At 41.9% G+C, this 13214-nt stretch overlaps 2 protein-coding genes across 10 annotated transcripts in view; one reads left to right on the top strand and one right to left on the bottom strand.

The window, feature by feature from the left end:
• The window catches only part of exoc3 (exocyst complex component 3), a 30473-nt gene extending 18797 nt beyond the window's left edge, over positions 1 to 11676 (top strand). For 3 of the 7 annotated variants that reach the window (XM_034238626.1, XM_034238629.1, XM_034238630.1), the window contains exons 14-16: positions 3953 to 4162; positions 7199 to 7320; positions 11261 to 11676. In XM_034238626.1, coding sequence (XP_034094517.1) covers positions 3953 to 4162; positions 7199 to 7320; positions 11261 to 11462 — 534 coding nt within the window. In that variant the 3' untranslated portion in view covers positions 11463 to 11676. Of the gene's footprint in view, positions 1 to 3952; positions 4163 to 7198; positions 7347 to 11260 lie in introns of all 7 variants that reach the window. The other 4 variants (XM_034238628.1, XM_034238631.1, XM_034238627.1 and 1 more) reach the window with 4 other exon arrangements.
• Positions 11515 to 13214, bottom strand: part of LOC117561326 (E3 ubiquitin-protein ligase RNF31-like) — a 180365-nt gene continuing 178665 nt past the window's right edge. For all 3 annotated transcript variants that reach the window (XM_034238625.1, XM_034238624.1, XM_034238623.1), the window contains one exon: positions 11515 to 12635. In XM_034238625.1, the coding sequence (XP_034094516.1) occupies positions 12585 to 12635 (51 nt within the window). In that variant the 3' untranslated portion in view covers positions 11515 to 12584. The remainder of the gene's footprint in view (positions 12636 to 13214) is intronic.

A 13214-nucleotide genomic window follows, 5' to 3' on the forward strand; every position in this document is an offset into this window, starting at 1 on the left:
CAGCGATTATGTGTTTCAGTCGGCTGAAGTTAGCAAGGCTCCCTCTGCAGAAAGATCTGTGAGTACTGCAGGAGATAAACTCTCTGGCAAATACATGTTTATGATACGGTCATGTTTTGTTCAGCAGGATAATCCCCACATATAAACACCACTTTATAATTTACGAAACGTAAATGCAATCACCAGATGTAAAAACCTATAATTTTTATTTTATTTTATTTAACCTTTATTTAACCAGATAAAAGAAAAAAACAAACTACATGACAGTAGGGTTGCAAAGGGGCGGAACATTTCCGGTAAATTTCCATGGGAAGTTAAGCTGGGGAATTTTGGAAATATTTGATGCAAAATTAAACAAAAAACATGACATTTCATGAGATTTCTTTTAATTTAAAAATGTTTTAAGTAGAACAGAACAAGTTTTAATTATTTTATTGAACAATTATTTGTTTCATTGAAGAACGAAAACAGGAATGTTGAGTTAAATATTACTCATCCCTCCCAACCCCTCATTAAAAAATGAACAAAAAGGCACCCCCCCCCCATCCAAAAATCCACACAAAGTCCCATTCAAAATGTTAAATCTTCCTTCAAGCAATCCTCTGCATTTTTGCTAAACCCTTTCAGTCAACGGGCTCTTCCTGGGCCTCATCAACATCACACTCTGAGTCTTCCTCTTCAGTGTCACTGTCCAGCCTTGTTGAGGATGGCTCTGTGTCAGGCTCAGAGAGCCTTAGGTTTGCCCGAATGCCAACCAGTTTTTCCACTCTCACATTTGTGAGCCTGTTGCGAACCTTTGTGTGGTCTCAATAGCCATGCAGTAAGCAGCAGAGGTGGGACCAAGTCATTGTTTTGCAAGTCCGAGTCAAGTCTCAAGTCAGGATGGGCAAGTTCAAGTCAAGTCCTAAACTTTGACAAAACGAGTCTTAAACAAGTCATTATGTGTTTTTCACCAAATGTAATGACATCGATCAACAGAATAATACTTAATAATCAAACTGCTCTTTATTAGTCACATTAATAATTTAATAATCCATTTTCTCTCTGCTGGTAAAGTAACGTGTGTTTTTCTAATTTAAGAGGGATCAGTAAGGTAAGGCTACCGTGACGGTTTGATTCAGAAGGAGTTTAATGTATAAGATCCCTGATGTTGAGGTAACCAGAATGTTTATTTCCACTGTGTACAACATGATGTAAGGGACCCACAATCTATCTTTATGCAAGGGATAATGTGCAGCGAGGCGGTCTCTATGGGGAAAAGAACACCTGCATCTAGATCCCTCTGCAGGTGGTACTTTAACTATATGTTGATGCTATTACTTTTGTACTTTTACTTGTAACATTTTGAATGCAGGACTTTTTATTGTACAGGGTTCCTGCAGGTTTCGCCAACTCAAATTTAAGACTTTTTAACACCTTTTTAAGACCACTTTGAATAGAATTTAAGACCTATTTCACGGCAATAAAGTATGAAGGAAAATGTATATTAAGAAGAAATACGTCCCATAATCACTTACAAAGTAAATGTATTCATGTTCAACATAAGAACAATGACTGAACACAACAGTGTAACAGTACAGAACTGTGTTAGCGTGTTAGACAAAAAGTGTGTATGTGTGTGCGTCTGTGTGTGTTTGAGTGTGTGTGTGTGTGTGTGTGTGTGTGTGTGTGTGTGTGTGTGTGTGTGTGTGTGTTAGGGCTGTGCAATTAATCATATTTTAATCGCAATTACGATTTTGGCCTGCCACAATTACGAAAACAACATAATCGGAAAAAAACGATTATTTTGCTTTGCTAGGTTGTGACAGTGCACCACAACATATTTGATCTAATTAATTTTTTAGTAATGTATCATTTATTTAATTAATTTTTGTATTGGTTTTTCAGTTGAATTATACGTTCAGGGTAATCAACAGTTAAAAAGATACTGTTCAAATTATTATTTGTTTTAAAGTTCAATAAATGGATGTTTTCAAAGTCAATGAATAATCATATTTAATAATCGTGATATTAATTATTGACCAACATAATCTTGATTATTGCCATAATCGAGCAGCCCTTGTGTGTGTGTGTGTGTGTGTGTGTGTGTGTGTGTGTGTGTGTGTGTGTGTGTGTGTGTGTGTGTGTGTGTGTGTGTGTGTGTGTGTGTGTGTGTGTGTGGTGTGTGTGTGTGTGTGTGTGTGTGTGTGTGTGTGTGTGTGTGGTGTGTGTGTGTGTGTGTGTGTGTGTGTGTGTGTGTGTGTGTGTGTGTGTGTGTGTGAGAAACTTCGCCCGGAGGTCCCCCGGTGTTGTTGCGGGAGCTGCTGCATTAGCTGCTGCTGCACTAGCTAACCCTACATTAGCTAACGCTGCACTAGCTAACGCTACATTAGCTAACGGTGCACTAGCTAACGCTACATTAGCTAACGGTGCACTAGCTAACCCTACATTAGCTAACGCTGCACTAGCTAACCCTACATTAGCTAACGCTGCACTAGCTAACGCTACATTAGCTAACGGTGCACTAGCTAACGCTACATTAGCAAAACAAACACTAATTTATTTTGCAAAAGGTGCAGCGGGCTTCAAACACGTTCCCTCCACTGGTTTCAACCAAGCACTAAATTAGATGTTTTCCAACCAAATACGGTTGAACTTACACTTCCCCATATGTATTTGTAAGTAGATTCGAAGATAGGCTACATGAGCTGAAGCTTGGTTGCTAGGTTACTAGCTGGGTGTTCTCCAATAAGGGGCCGGGGGAAACAAAGTTAGTGATTACTGGTTCCATGTTGATTTAATTAAATACAAATTGTTGGGGGGAACTGAAAGGCTATTACCGTACTGGTTACTTTGCAGCCCGGACATTTCCCCCAAAACATATTTAGACGCTATTGCAACATAGAAGTACCTTTCAAATCCGATAATTTTTAAGACCTTCTGAATCATATTTAAGACCTTTTTAAGACTTGTTAAGACCCCGCGGGAACCCTGATTGTAACTTTTTTAATTGTCTGAACTTCTCCCACCTCTGACAATAAATCCTGAGTGGTTACCAAAAAAAAACCCTGCTCTGAAGGTTATTTTCATTTTTACAAATCCTGCACTCAGCTTTGCTTTCTCCAATATCATTGAAAAGCAGCCAGATGCTGCTTCTTTTTTCGGTTTTCGCTCATTTCTTGACTTTTTCCGACGGGCTTGCATTTAAATCCGTCTCCCCGTGCAGCTGGCCTGTACCACTACACATGCTGTGCCCCCCACCCTTCTTTCACATAATGGTATGATCCTAGTGTGTCCTCGCATATGATTGGCCGCATGGTGGCCCAGCTAAATAAAGACCCGCCCCTGCCTGCAAGGATTCTCAGCAAGAGTAGGAGCGGCTGAAGATTCTGCTCTCCCCGACGGGAGTCTGCTCTTCTAGCGGCAGCTCGCGATCGGCGTGTTGGAGACCTCTGAATTAAAGTATCAAGTCAGAAGGCTCAAGTCCAAGTCAAGTCCCGAGTCATTGGTGTTCAAGTCCAAGTCGAGTCGCAAGTCTTTTGTGATGTTGTCAAGTCGAGTCTCAAGTCATACAATGTGTGACTCGAGTCTGACTCGAGGGAAAGTTTCCATCTTTGAAAATTCCTGGAATTTTGCAACCCTATATGACAGTCACATGACCCCACATCACCACAGCTAAGCTAAACGTGTTTGGCATGATGAACTTCAGTTTGTATTAGTCACTTGTTAGCAACTGAAGTCTTTAGACATATTGAAGCTTCAGACATCACCAGCAGGGTCTTTACGTATTTTATGTTTAACAGAACATGAAAATGTCTTTGGCTTTATCTTTTTTCAGCATCAAAAGACATGTTCAAAAAACTTTGATATGAGGAAATATGAAGTGCTGACATTTTAACAAATATTTGGGTTCCAGGACTCATTCCTGCACTTCTCTGTGTGACTGCGGTCTTATGACACATTGTGTCTCCAGGAGATGACGAGCGAGGCCCTGCGCAGGGTGGTGGTGGAGTACATCAAGGCGGTGATGCAGAAGAGGATCACCTTTAAGAACGCTGATGAGAGGAGGGAGGGGGCCGACAGGATGATCAAGGAGGCCGACCAGTTCAAGTTCCTCTTCAGGAAACTGGCTGCTGTGAGTGCACATGAAACACTTTTCACTGTCAGCACCAGCATCACAGGGGTAACTAACAATCAGGGACAGCCACACAACACAAAGTCAATGCAAACATGAGAAGGGATTCCGTTCAGTGGTGGTAAAGATATTTTAGCCATCATCATCAATAATAAACATCCTAAAGGCCTTTCAGTATTTATATTCTATATTACAGTAAATACACATGTATGTTTGTAAACAGTACCATAGCTGCCATAGTTATGCCTTGTTATAGATGGGGTTATTTTAAGTGTTGATGGAGTAGCTACAATATTGATAATTCTTTCCAAACCTAACTTACAAAACAGGCATTTTTAAGGGGTTTGCTTGTCATCTTGCAGAAAGAACAACTAAGCATGAATTCAAACTTTTTACAAATCAGCATCATGGTGTTATTCATTCTGGATCCTTGTGATCTGGTAATTGCAATTTAAATCCAAAAAGCATGTGTTTTGGGTGACGTAAACAAGAACAATTCAGCCCCCTGAACGAACGCAAGAAAACACCAATGATGTTCTGATCAAAGTTATGTACATGAGGAGGGCAAAGAGCAATGCATAATACCACATTTACAGCACATCTGGTGTTGCTGGGGGATTGTCCCTCCCCCCATTCATTTAGAATTAGATTAGAATAAATTAGATTTACTTTATTGATCCCAAACTGAGAAATTGTCTTGTCTTAGCATTATGTAAAATATTTATTTCAACATAGGCTCTCTATTGAATACATAATATAAATATACAGAATGAGAACACACCATAATAGACCAACCTACTAACAGAATGTAAACCGAGGATGCTATTTACAGTATTTGTCTGCAAAGTAATTGTCGTAAATTAAGTTCAAATGCAACAAGGTAAAGTGTGAGAAACAATATATACAAATAAATAAAGTAGGGTTATATAGTACTTTGAAAGTGCATCAGTAGGGAATTTTAAAGCAACCTGTGCTTTTAGCCAGTTGAAAGATAATCAACTTTTGGAGGATTGCGACCCTTAGTAAAAGTGCATGAGCCAAACACACATGGGCTCTTTCTCATTTATCTAATTCTCCTCCTTACTTACTTATATATTTACTTTGAATTCATTGACAGTATAATGAGACAATAACAGGCTACAGATGCGGACATATACACACACATATATTTATATAAATATATATATATATGTAAGTATGAGAGCACTCTCATAATAACGTAACACAATCAGAGACTAGATATATCCCCCCAAGCAGTTAATAAAATAATATTCAGGGTATGCATGCAGAGCTGTCATTGGCTGAGATAAGTCCGGCCGTGCGTCACACCATCTCTGTTGCCGGAAATAAACTGGCGCGGAGGACCCATGAGTGTATCCTCGATTATAGCTCCTCCAGAGAGCCTCCTCGATGCTCAATCCTCGGTCCTCAATGTGCATTTAGAGAAATTAGATGTCCTTCAACATGGCGCGCTGAAATCCATTTCCGGGTCACTACCGGAGGACCGAGGAGTCGAGGAGGGGAAATGAGAAAGGGCCAGTGTGATCCAGAGCTGGACTCTGTGGAGGACAGAGATGGGGGGGGGAGCAGTCTGACTCTGTGGAGGACAGAGATGGGGGGGGAGCAGTCTGACTCTGTGGAGGACAGAGATGGGGGGGGGAGCAGTCTGACTCTGTGGTGGACAGAGATGGGGGGAGCAGTCTGACTCTGTGGAGGACAGAGATGGGGGGGGGGGAGCAGTCTGACTCTGTGGAGGACAGAGATGGGGGGAGCAGTCTGACTCTGTGGAGGACAGAGATGGGGGGGGGAGCAGTCTGACTCTGTGGAGGACAGAGATGGGGGGAGCAGTCTGACTCTGTGGAGGACAGAGATGGGGGGGGGAGCAGTCTGACTCTATGGAGGACAGCGATGGGGGGGGGGAGCAGTCTGACTCTGTGGAGGACAGAGATGGGGGGGGAGCAGTCTGACTCTGTGGAGGACAGAGATGGGGGGAGCAGTCTGACTCTGTGGAGGACAGAGATGGGGGGGGGCAGTCTGACTCTGTGGAGGACAGAGATGGGGGGAGCAGTCTGACTCTGTGGAGGACAGAGATGGGGGGAGCAGTCTGACTCTGTGGAGGACAGAGATGGGGGGGGGAAAAGTCTGACTCTGTGGAGGACAGAGATGGGGGGAGCAGTCTGACTCTGTGGAGGACAGAGATGGGGGGGGAGCAGTCTGACTCTGTGGAGGACAGAGATGGGGGGAGCAGTCTGACTCTGTGGAGGACAGAGATGGGGGGGAGCAGTCTGACTCTGTGGAGGACAGAGATGGGGGGGAGCAGTCTGACTCTGTGGAGGACAGAGATGGGGGGAGCAGTCTGACTCTGTGGAGGACAGAGATGGGGGGAGCAGTCTGACTCTGTGGAGGACAGAGATGGGGGGGAGCAGTCTGACTCTGTGGAGGACAGAGATGGGGGGGAGCAGTCTGACTCTGTGGAGGACAGAGATGGGGGGGAGCAGTCTGACTCTGTGGAGGACAGAGATGGGGGGAGCAGTCTGACTCTGTGGAGGACATAGATGGGGGGGAGCAGTCTGACTCTGTGGAGGACAGAGATGGGGGGGAGCAGTCTGACTCTGTGGAGGACAGAGATGGGGGGAGCAGTCTGACTCTGTGGAGGACAGAGATGGGGGGAGCAGTCTGACTCTGTGGAGGACAGAGATGGGGGAGCATTCTGACTCTGTGGTGGACAGAGATGGGGGGAGCAGTCTGACTCTGTGGAGGACAGAGATGGGGGGAGCAGTCTGACTCTGTGGTGGACAGAGATGGGGGGAGCAGTCTGACTCTGTGGAGGACAGAGATGGGGGGAGCAGTCTGACTCTGTGGTGGACAGAGATGGGGGGAGCAGTCTGACTCTGTGGAGGACAGAGATGGGGGTAGCAGTCTGACTCTGTGGTGGACAGAGATGGGGGGAGCAGTCTGACTCTGTGGAGGACAGAGATGGGGGGAGCAGTCTGACTCTGTGGAGGACAGAGATGGGGGTAGCAGTCTGACTCTGTGGAGGACAGAGATGGGGGGAGCAGTCTGACTCTGTGCTGGTTGCTACAGGGTGAAGACACTGACCGGCTGTGTGGAGCCATCGCTGCCATCGCTGAGGTCTTCAAGCTGACAGACCCCACCCTGCTGTTCCTGGAGGTCACCACGCTGGTGTCCAAGTACCCCGACATCAGGTACACACACACACGCGCAATTAAAGGTACTTAAAGCTGTCGTTTGTAGAAATATGTTTTACTCCTGGTGGTTGTTTAAAATAATAAAGTGTTATATGTGCATAGTGCTGTGTGCTGCTGCTGAGATTGAGGTTTGGGCTCTGACCTGGTAACTCTGAATCATTAACATTGTTTCTTAGGAATCATTTCTTTGAATACTGTCATGGCTTACACTAGGGACAAGCAGGAAGAAAACCAGATGCAGTATGGCCAAATGCAGTATTGGATGGTGCACGCATAACTGTTGAGGAAATATTTTCCTAGGCTCATAACTTTGACCCAGTTTATCAGTTTTACTGCCCTCTGCTGTGCTCTCTATGTTTTGTCTCCTTTTTCCTGCCTGGTGGCATCAGGTCTTATAGTCAGGGTTCGTACGGGTGCTTGAAATCCTTGAAATTTGACTTGGTGTTTTCAAGGTTGGGAAAGTGCTTGAATTTTGGGAATGGTGCTTGAAATTGAGATAAAGTGCTTGAAAATGTAAATGCTTTACTTTTACAATAAATTGCTGTCTGACTGAATAGTTCGCTTTTTAGATTAAAAGAAAAGAATTGCTTCGCTTCTACATAAAACAGCTGCAGGTTGCAGCGCGACCTGCAAGTGTTTGTGTTGCGTGTGACCTGGGCATTCTGATGAGAGTGATAGATGACTGTGTGCCAGGAGGTTGCAGTTTCAACAAGCGTTGGCTAGCAGAAGACAAATACAAGCCATGGCTAAGACGAGGGTCAAGCCCACGAGTAGCCTCCTGCAAAGTTTGCAAAAGTCAACAAGCGTTGGCTAGCAGAAGACAAATACAAGCCATGGCTAAGACGAGGGTCAAGCCCACGAGTAGCCTCCTGCAAAGTTTGCAAAAATAGCGATGCGAGAGTCTGCGCTGACGAGCCACATGAAAGGTACGCCGTTTTACGCACGCATTTTAGATTAGGCTAACGTTGCATGTTACGTTTGTTTAAGCTAACGTTAGCTAGCTGAATAGCGAACTCGATGAGGGATAATAATAATTGCAGGGGACAATCATTTCAGAGGAGCGTACCTATGTTATGTGCGTTACAGTCGCCATCCTGTGGTGTTCAGAGGATGAAGCACTCACGGCATTTTGTGTGATAGTCACAAAATATAATCTATTGATTCGACACAGAGCGATTTTGAAAGCAATGTATTTCTACAGGTAGTATGTTTCGTGCCTAAACCAAATGTGACTTGATCTATCGAAATCAGTCACATTGACCCGAAGACACATTTTTGTTTGTATTACTGGTCTGGGGGAAGCTCGCGAGTGTGTTTGTGTATTTTTGCGTTTGTGTCCCGGGGAAACACTCACAAGAAACACCGGCTGTTGTTATGCCTGCTGTGATGTTACATTACTCCGTTCTCTACTTGTAATTATGCCGAAGCTTCAAAGCTGTATTTATCATCTGAATTTGCCGAAACAAGTTTAATATTCTGAAAGCCAAGACTTTGTTTATTTGAAAACAGATGAAAACAAACTGTCTTTTATATAAAATTGAAGTATTATACAAGCAAAACTACATTTTGCTTTAATCCCATGTAATTGTAGAATGAACACAGTCTTCCTTTGTATAAGTCAGGTGTCTTGAGTAGTCAAAATTACCTACAAATCATTGTACACATTTGTAAATATTATTTTCCACTTGTTACCATTGTGAGGCTATTTCTATGCAGCTCTGTGTGATTTTGTGGCTACAATTCAGGCTAATACACTACCAGAGGTAGAATAAGTACTCAGATATTGTACTTGAGTAAAAGTACAAGTACTCATAATTTCACTACAAGATCTAAGTACTCTGGTACTTCTACTTTTACTAAGTACAAGATCTGAGTGTAGGAATACTCTGTTACAGTAAAAGTCCTGCATTCAAAATGTTCCTCAAGTAAAAGTAGAAAAGTATTATCATCAAAATATAGTTAAAGACAGTAAAAGTAGTCGTTGTTTGATTGGTCCATTTCAGAATAATATATATGATATGTTTTATAATGATTGATCATGAAAGTGTTCTCAAAGCTGGTAAAGGTGCAGCTAGTTTGAATGACTTTGTATACTGCAGGGTAGCTTGTGGATTTACTCCAAGTGGAACTAAAGTCTGATTTAACACTTGATTATATTTCACATCATTCATCCACATCTGTGAAGTAACTAAAGGTATTAAATACATGTAGTGGAGTAGAAGTACACCATTTACCTCTGACTTATGTTTACTGCCAACCTAAAAGTACCTCAAAAATAGTAATCAATAATGTATTAAAGTTATTTGGCTGATTGTTTTATATTGGCTCAGACAGGTTATATGGGAGGCCTAGTCTACGTACAGATCACTCATTTTGAAATATTAAACTGTTTTCTTTTCTTTAATTTGTCATCCTCGTGTAGAATGCTATCACGAAACACACATTTGGTTGTTAATAGCATAAAGAACATCTGATTTAATTAGAGGTAGGGAAATAACCATTTGAGTATGTGTATATAAATATGTAATTTACAACAGCTGTAAGCTGCTTGAAAAGCTGGAAAATGCACCTTGAAAAGTGCTTGAATTTGACTTTGGAAAAGGTGTAAGAACCCTGTATAGTGCTTCTCTGTTTTATCTTGTTATGCAGAATGTTGATTATTCTCTCAGAACCAGCTAAATACATGGGACTGGGGGAGAGAACTTCAGAATTGGTCAGGCAGGAGTTGTGTCGCCTCGTGGCTGCAGCACATATATTTTCAACTCTCTGAAGAAGTTATCAGAAGTTACGGCCAGTGTGTGCCATCAAGCTCCAGCTCTTCCGTGTATCATTGTGTTTAGACTCCATGCTCCAGAAGTTTTGTTAACTGTGTTCTTATTCTCAGCGTCCAGGAAAGAGAAGCTTAAAAAGGAGACTAAATGGAGTCTCTGAGATGTTTTCAAATTGGTACTTTAATTAATAAAAAAGGCGCGGTAAAGTCACAAACAGGATATGGTCCGACAGGAGAGAAAGTCTGCAGCTTCCTCTCCAGTTGCTGGCCGTGCAGAAGAGACCTAACAAGCATTCGTCCTTCCCGCTTGCTCGCTGTTCGCTCCTCCTCTCTGTGAGCTGTAGTGACGTAAGGGACTTCCCCCTCTCGTTCGTCTGTGTCCGATATCGCGTTAAACAGAGGATTTCGACATTTTACATTCATTGCTTACTTCCACATGCCTTTTCTCCTCCTTATCTCTTTCATAACTTTATATGTAATACATGTTAACGGCGTCAATAGCCACTTTAATGATACTAATGGGCGTTAGTCCCGGATGTCGTCAGGAAGGATTTTCAGAATAAAAGCTTAACTGGTTGTGCACAAGAACTTCTGGTTTTTCAGTATAAAACAGCATTTAAACTGACGGTATGTTTAGGGTACATTATGCTATCAAAACATTGATTTTAATTTCTAACAGTTTCCATTACAAAATGTTTTACTATGGAACACTGCACACTACTCACACTCATCCACTACCATCTTGGCTACTTAGCAGAAGTTACACAACCAGTCGCATTTGTGGTGGAGCCAAATATTTGTTTGTTTCCAATTTAATAATTACACCACTATACTGGTGTCAAAAGAAAGCCACTTGTTATTGTATTGGGTTTATTTAGCTTTTAGCCGCTTGTAATGATTTGCTACCACAAACAAAGACGTTGCTAGCTAGCTGCCAAGCATACAGCGGCAGTCATCACTTCAGGTGTGGGCGCAGTGTGGGTTCAGAGTAACTACAGAGGTTAACAGGGCACAACCTGCAGTGAACTAGGGATAGTATCCAAATTTAGACACAGTACACATGTTACTTTAAAAGTGTCTTGGGTGAGTTTTATACATGAATAATATGAGGTTGATAGCTAAGTGCTCTAACACTGACTCTAATATTGTCCCTCCGGCTGTCCGTAGGGAGGAGCACATCCAGGCGTTGCTGGCGGTGCGGGGCGACGCCAGCAGGGAAATGCGGCAGATGATCATCGGGACTCTGAGCGAGAACAAAGTAACTTACTCTGCTGTCACACAGCCCATCTTCAAAGACATCGCCGTGCCAACCATCACCAACACCATGACGTCCATGACCTCCATGGCAACCGCAAAGCTGCTCAAATAAAGCCAGTCACCGTGACACTATGTCCACCTTCAGAATCCATAACAGAAGCACATTTCATTTTCTTGTTTAATTCTGTTTGCTGTGCTTCTCTCCCCACCCTTAATGTTTTTATTGTCACCCTGATCACTTCTGCTTCAGCAAATAATACAATTGTAGTTATAATAATGTGTTGGATGAAAGAAAGAATGAATAAAGAAAGACATCTTCAAGATTATAACTGAATCCTCCTACTGTCTGAAGCTCAGAAAGGTCATTTGTTTTTAATCTTTGAACCACAGACATATCTAGTGAGGAGTACAGTCATTGAGTAAATGTACTTAAATACATGTCACCAACGTTAATCCTATCCTTTAGAAACATATTAAATGCATCTGGCTAAAGACAATTTCACTGCCAAAGTCAAACACATGTGACAGTTTGAAGGCTCTATTATAACTATTTATTTTGGGCACAGTACAGGCCACCACATGCACTCTGTGTGATTTACACTTGGCAGACTCTCATTTTGAACACAAAAAAATCTTAAATAATTCAACAAAGCAGTAGTTAAAATCTGTAGTTTTTACATCAGCAAACCTGTTCAACAAGAGTTTACATCCATTCAGTATTTCATAGATACTACTAATATCTTTTAAGATTGTTACCGTATAATATTGAAATGTCAAGTTTTAACATGCACAACAGAAGTATTGAATAATACCGAAAAATGTGCTGTAAACGATTTCATGGTGTGACAAAGTAATTTGAGACCTTGGGGCCTGTATCATGGAGTGAGATTAGTGCGTTAGCTATTTTTGGCTTACAGGTTTTCTGCTATTGTGAAGCTTGTTAAGTTCTTACAGAGAGATCACAATGATACACAGCTAAAAGCTCCAATGAAGATTCAGTTCAGAGGAACCGATTGGAATACTGATCAATCAGATCACGAGCCACATCTACAGGATCATGACAAGGACAAAAATGCTGCGTATAAAATAAAGAATCCATTACAAACAGTAAATGTTTGTATACATCAGTTTTTTACAATCCAAACAACAAGGAAACTTTAACCACGTTGTCTCCTGTAGCTGGGTTTTAGGTTGAAATGTGGACAAATCACTGCAGGAAACAGGAAGTGACTCATTATTTCTTGCGTGGCACCTTGTCGCCCAGCGGTTCTTCATCCATCAGTTTCTGCAGAGAGACCACAAAGGATGTGTCACATGAATACAAATAAATAGTGTGACGTACAGAATAAAAATACATTTGTGGAATAGATAAGGATGGTTTTGTTTCATCTGGTCCGAATAATATGTTACAAACACAAGCTATTACCATGATGAACTGCTGAACATTTCTGAATCATTAATTTCTAATGATGTTTACACATTTCTCAGAATCAAAGTAATTCAGTAAAAGACATCTATTAGTTGTGTCTAAGAGGGGGGGGGGGGCTCACTCTGTATGTCTTTAAAACCTCTGTTAGAGTTTCACCATATAAACTATATATTTTCTTTATCAATGCTGAAGACTTTTCTGTTTGCTGCTGCGTTTTAAATCAAATAACTATTCATGTCCTACACTGCACTGTGACTTTTATTATTCTACTTTATTCTGTTTTATTTGCATTATCTTTACCTTCTAAGGGCTCTTTTTTAAATACATTTAAATGCACTTAGACTTGTTGTTGAATAGTGCTTTATAAATAAACTCACCACTGTTACCTAATGGCAGTGATTCTCAAACTTTTTCTGTCAGGCCCCCCCATTAAAG

The sequence above is a fragment of the Gymnodraco acuticeps genome, unplaced genomic scaffold, assembly GCF_902827175.1.
Source record: "Gymnodraco acuticeps unplaced genomic scaffold, fGymAcu1.1, whole genome shotgun sequence".
NCBI lineage: Eukaryota > Metazoa > Chordata > Actinopteri > Perciformes > Bathydraconidae > Gymnodraco > Gymnodraco acuticeps.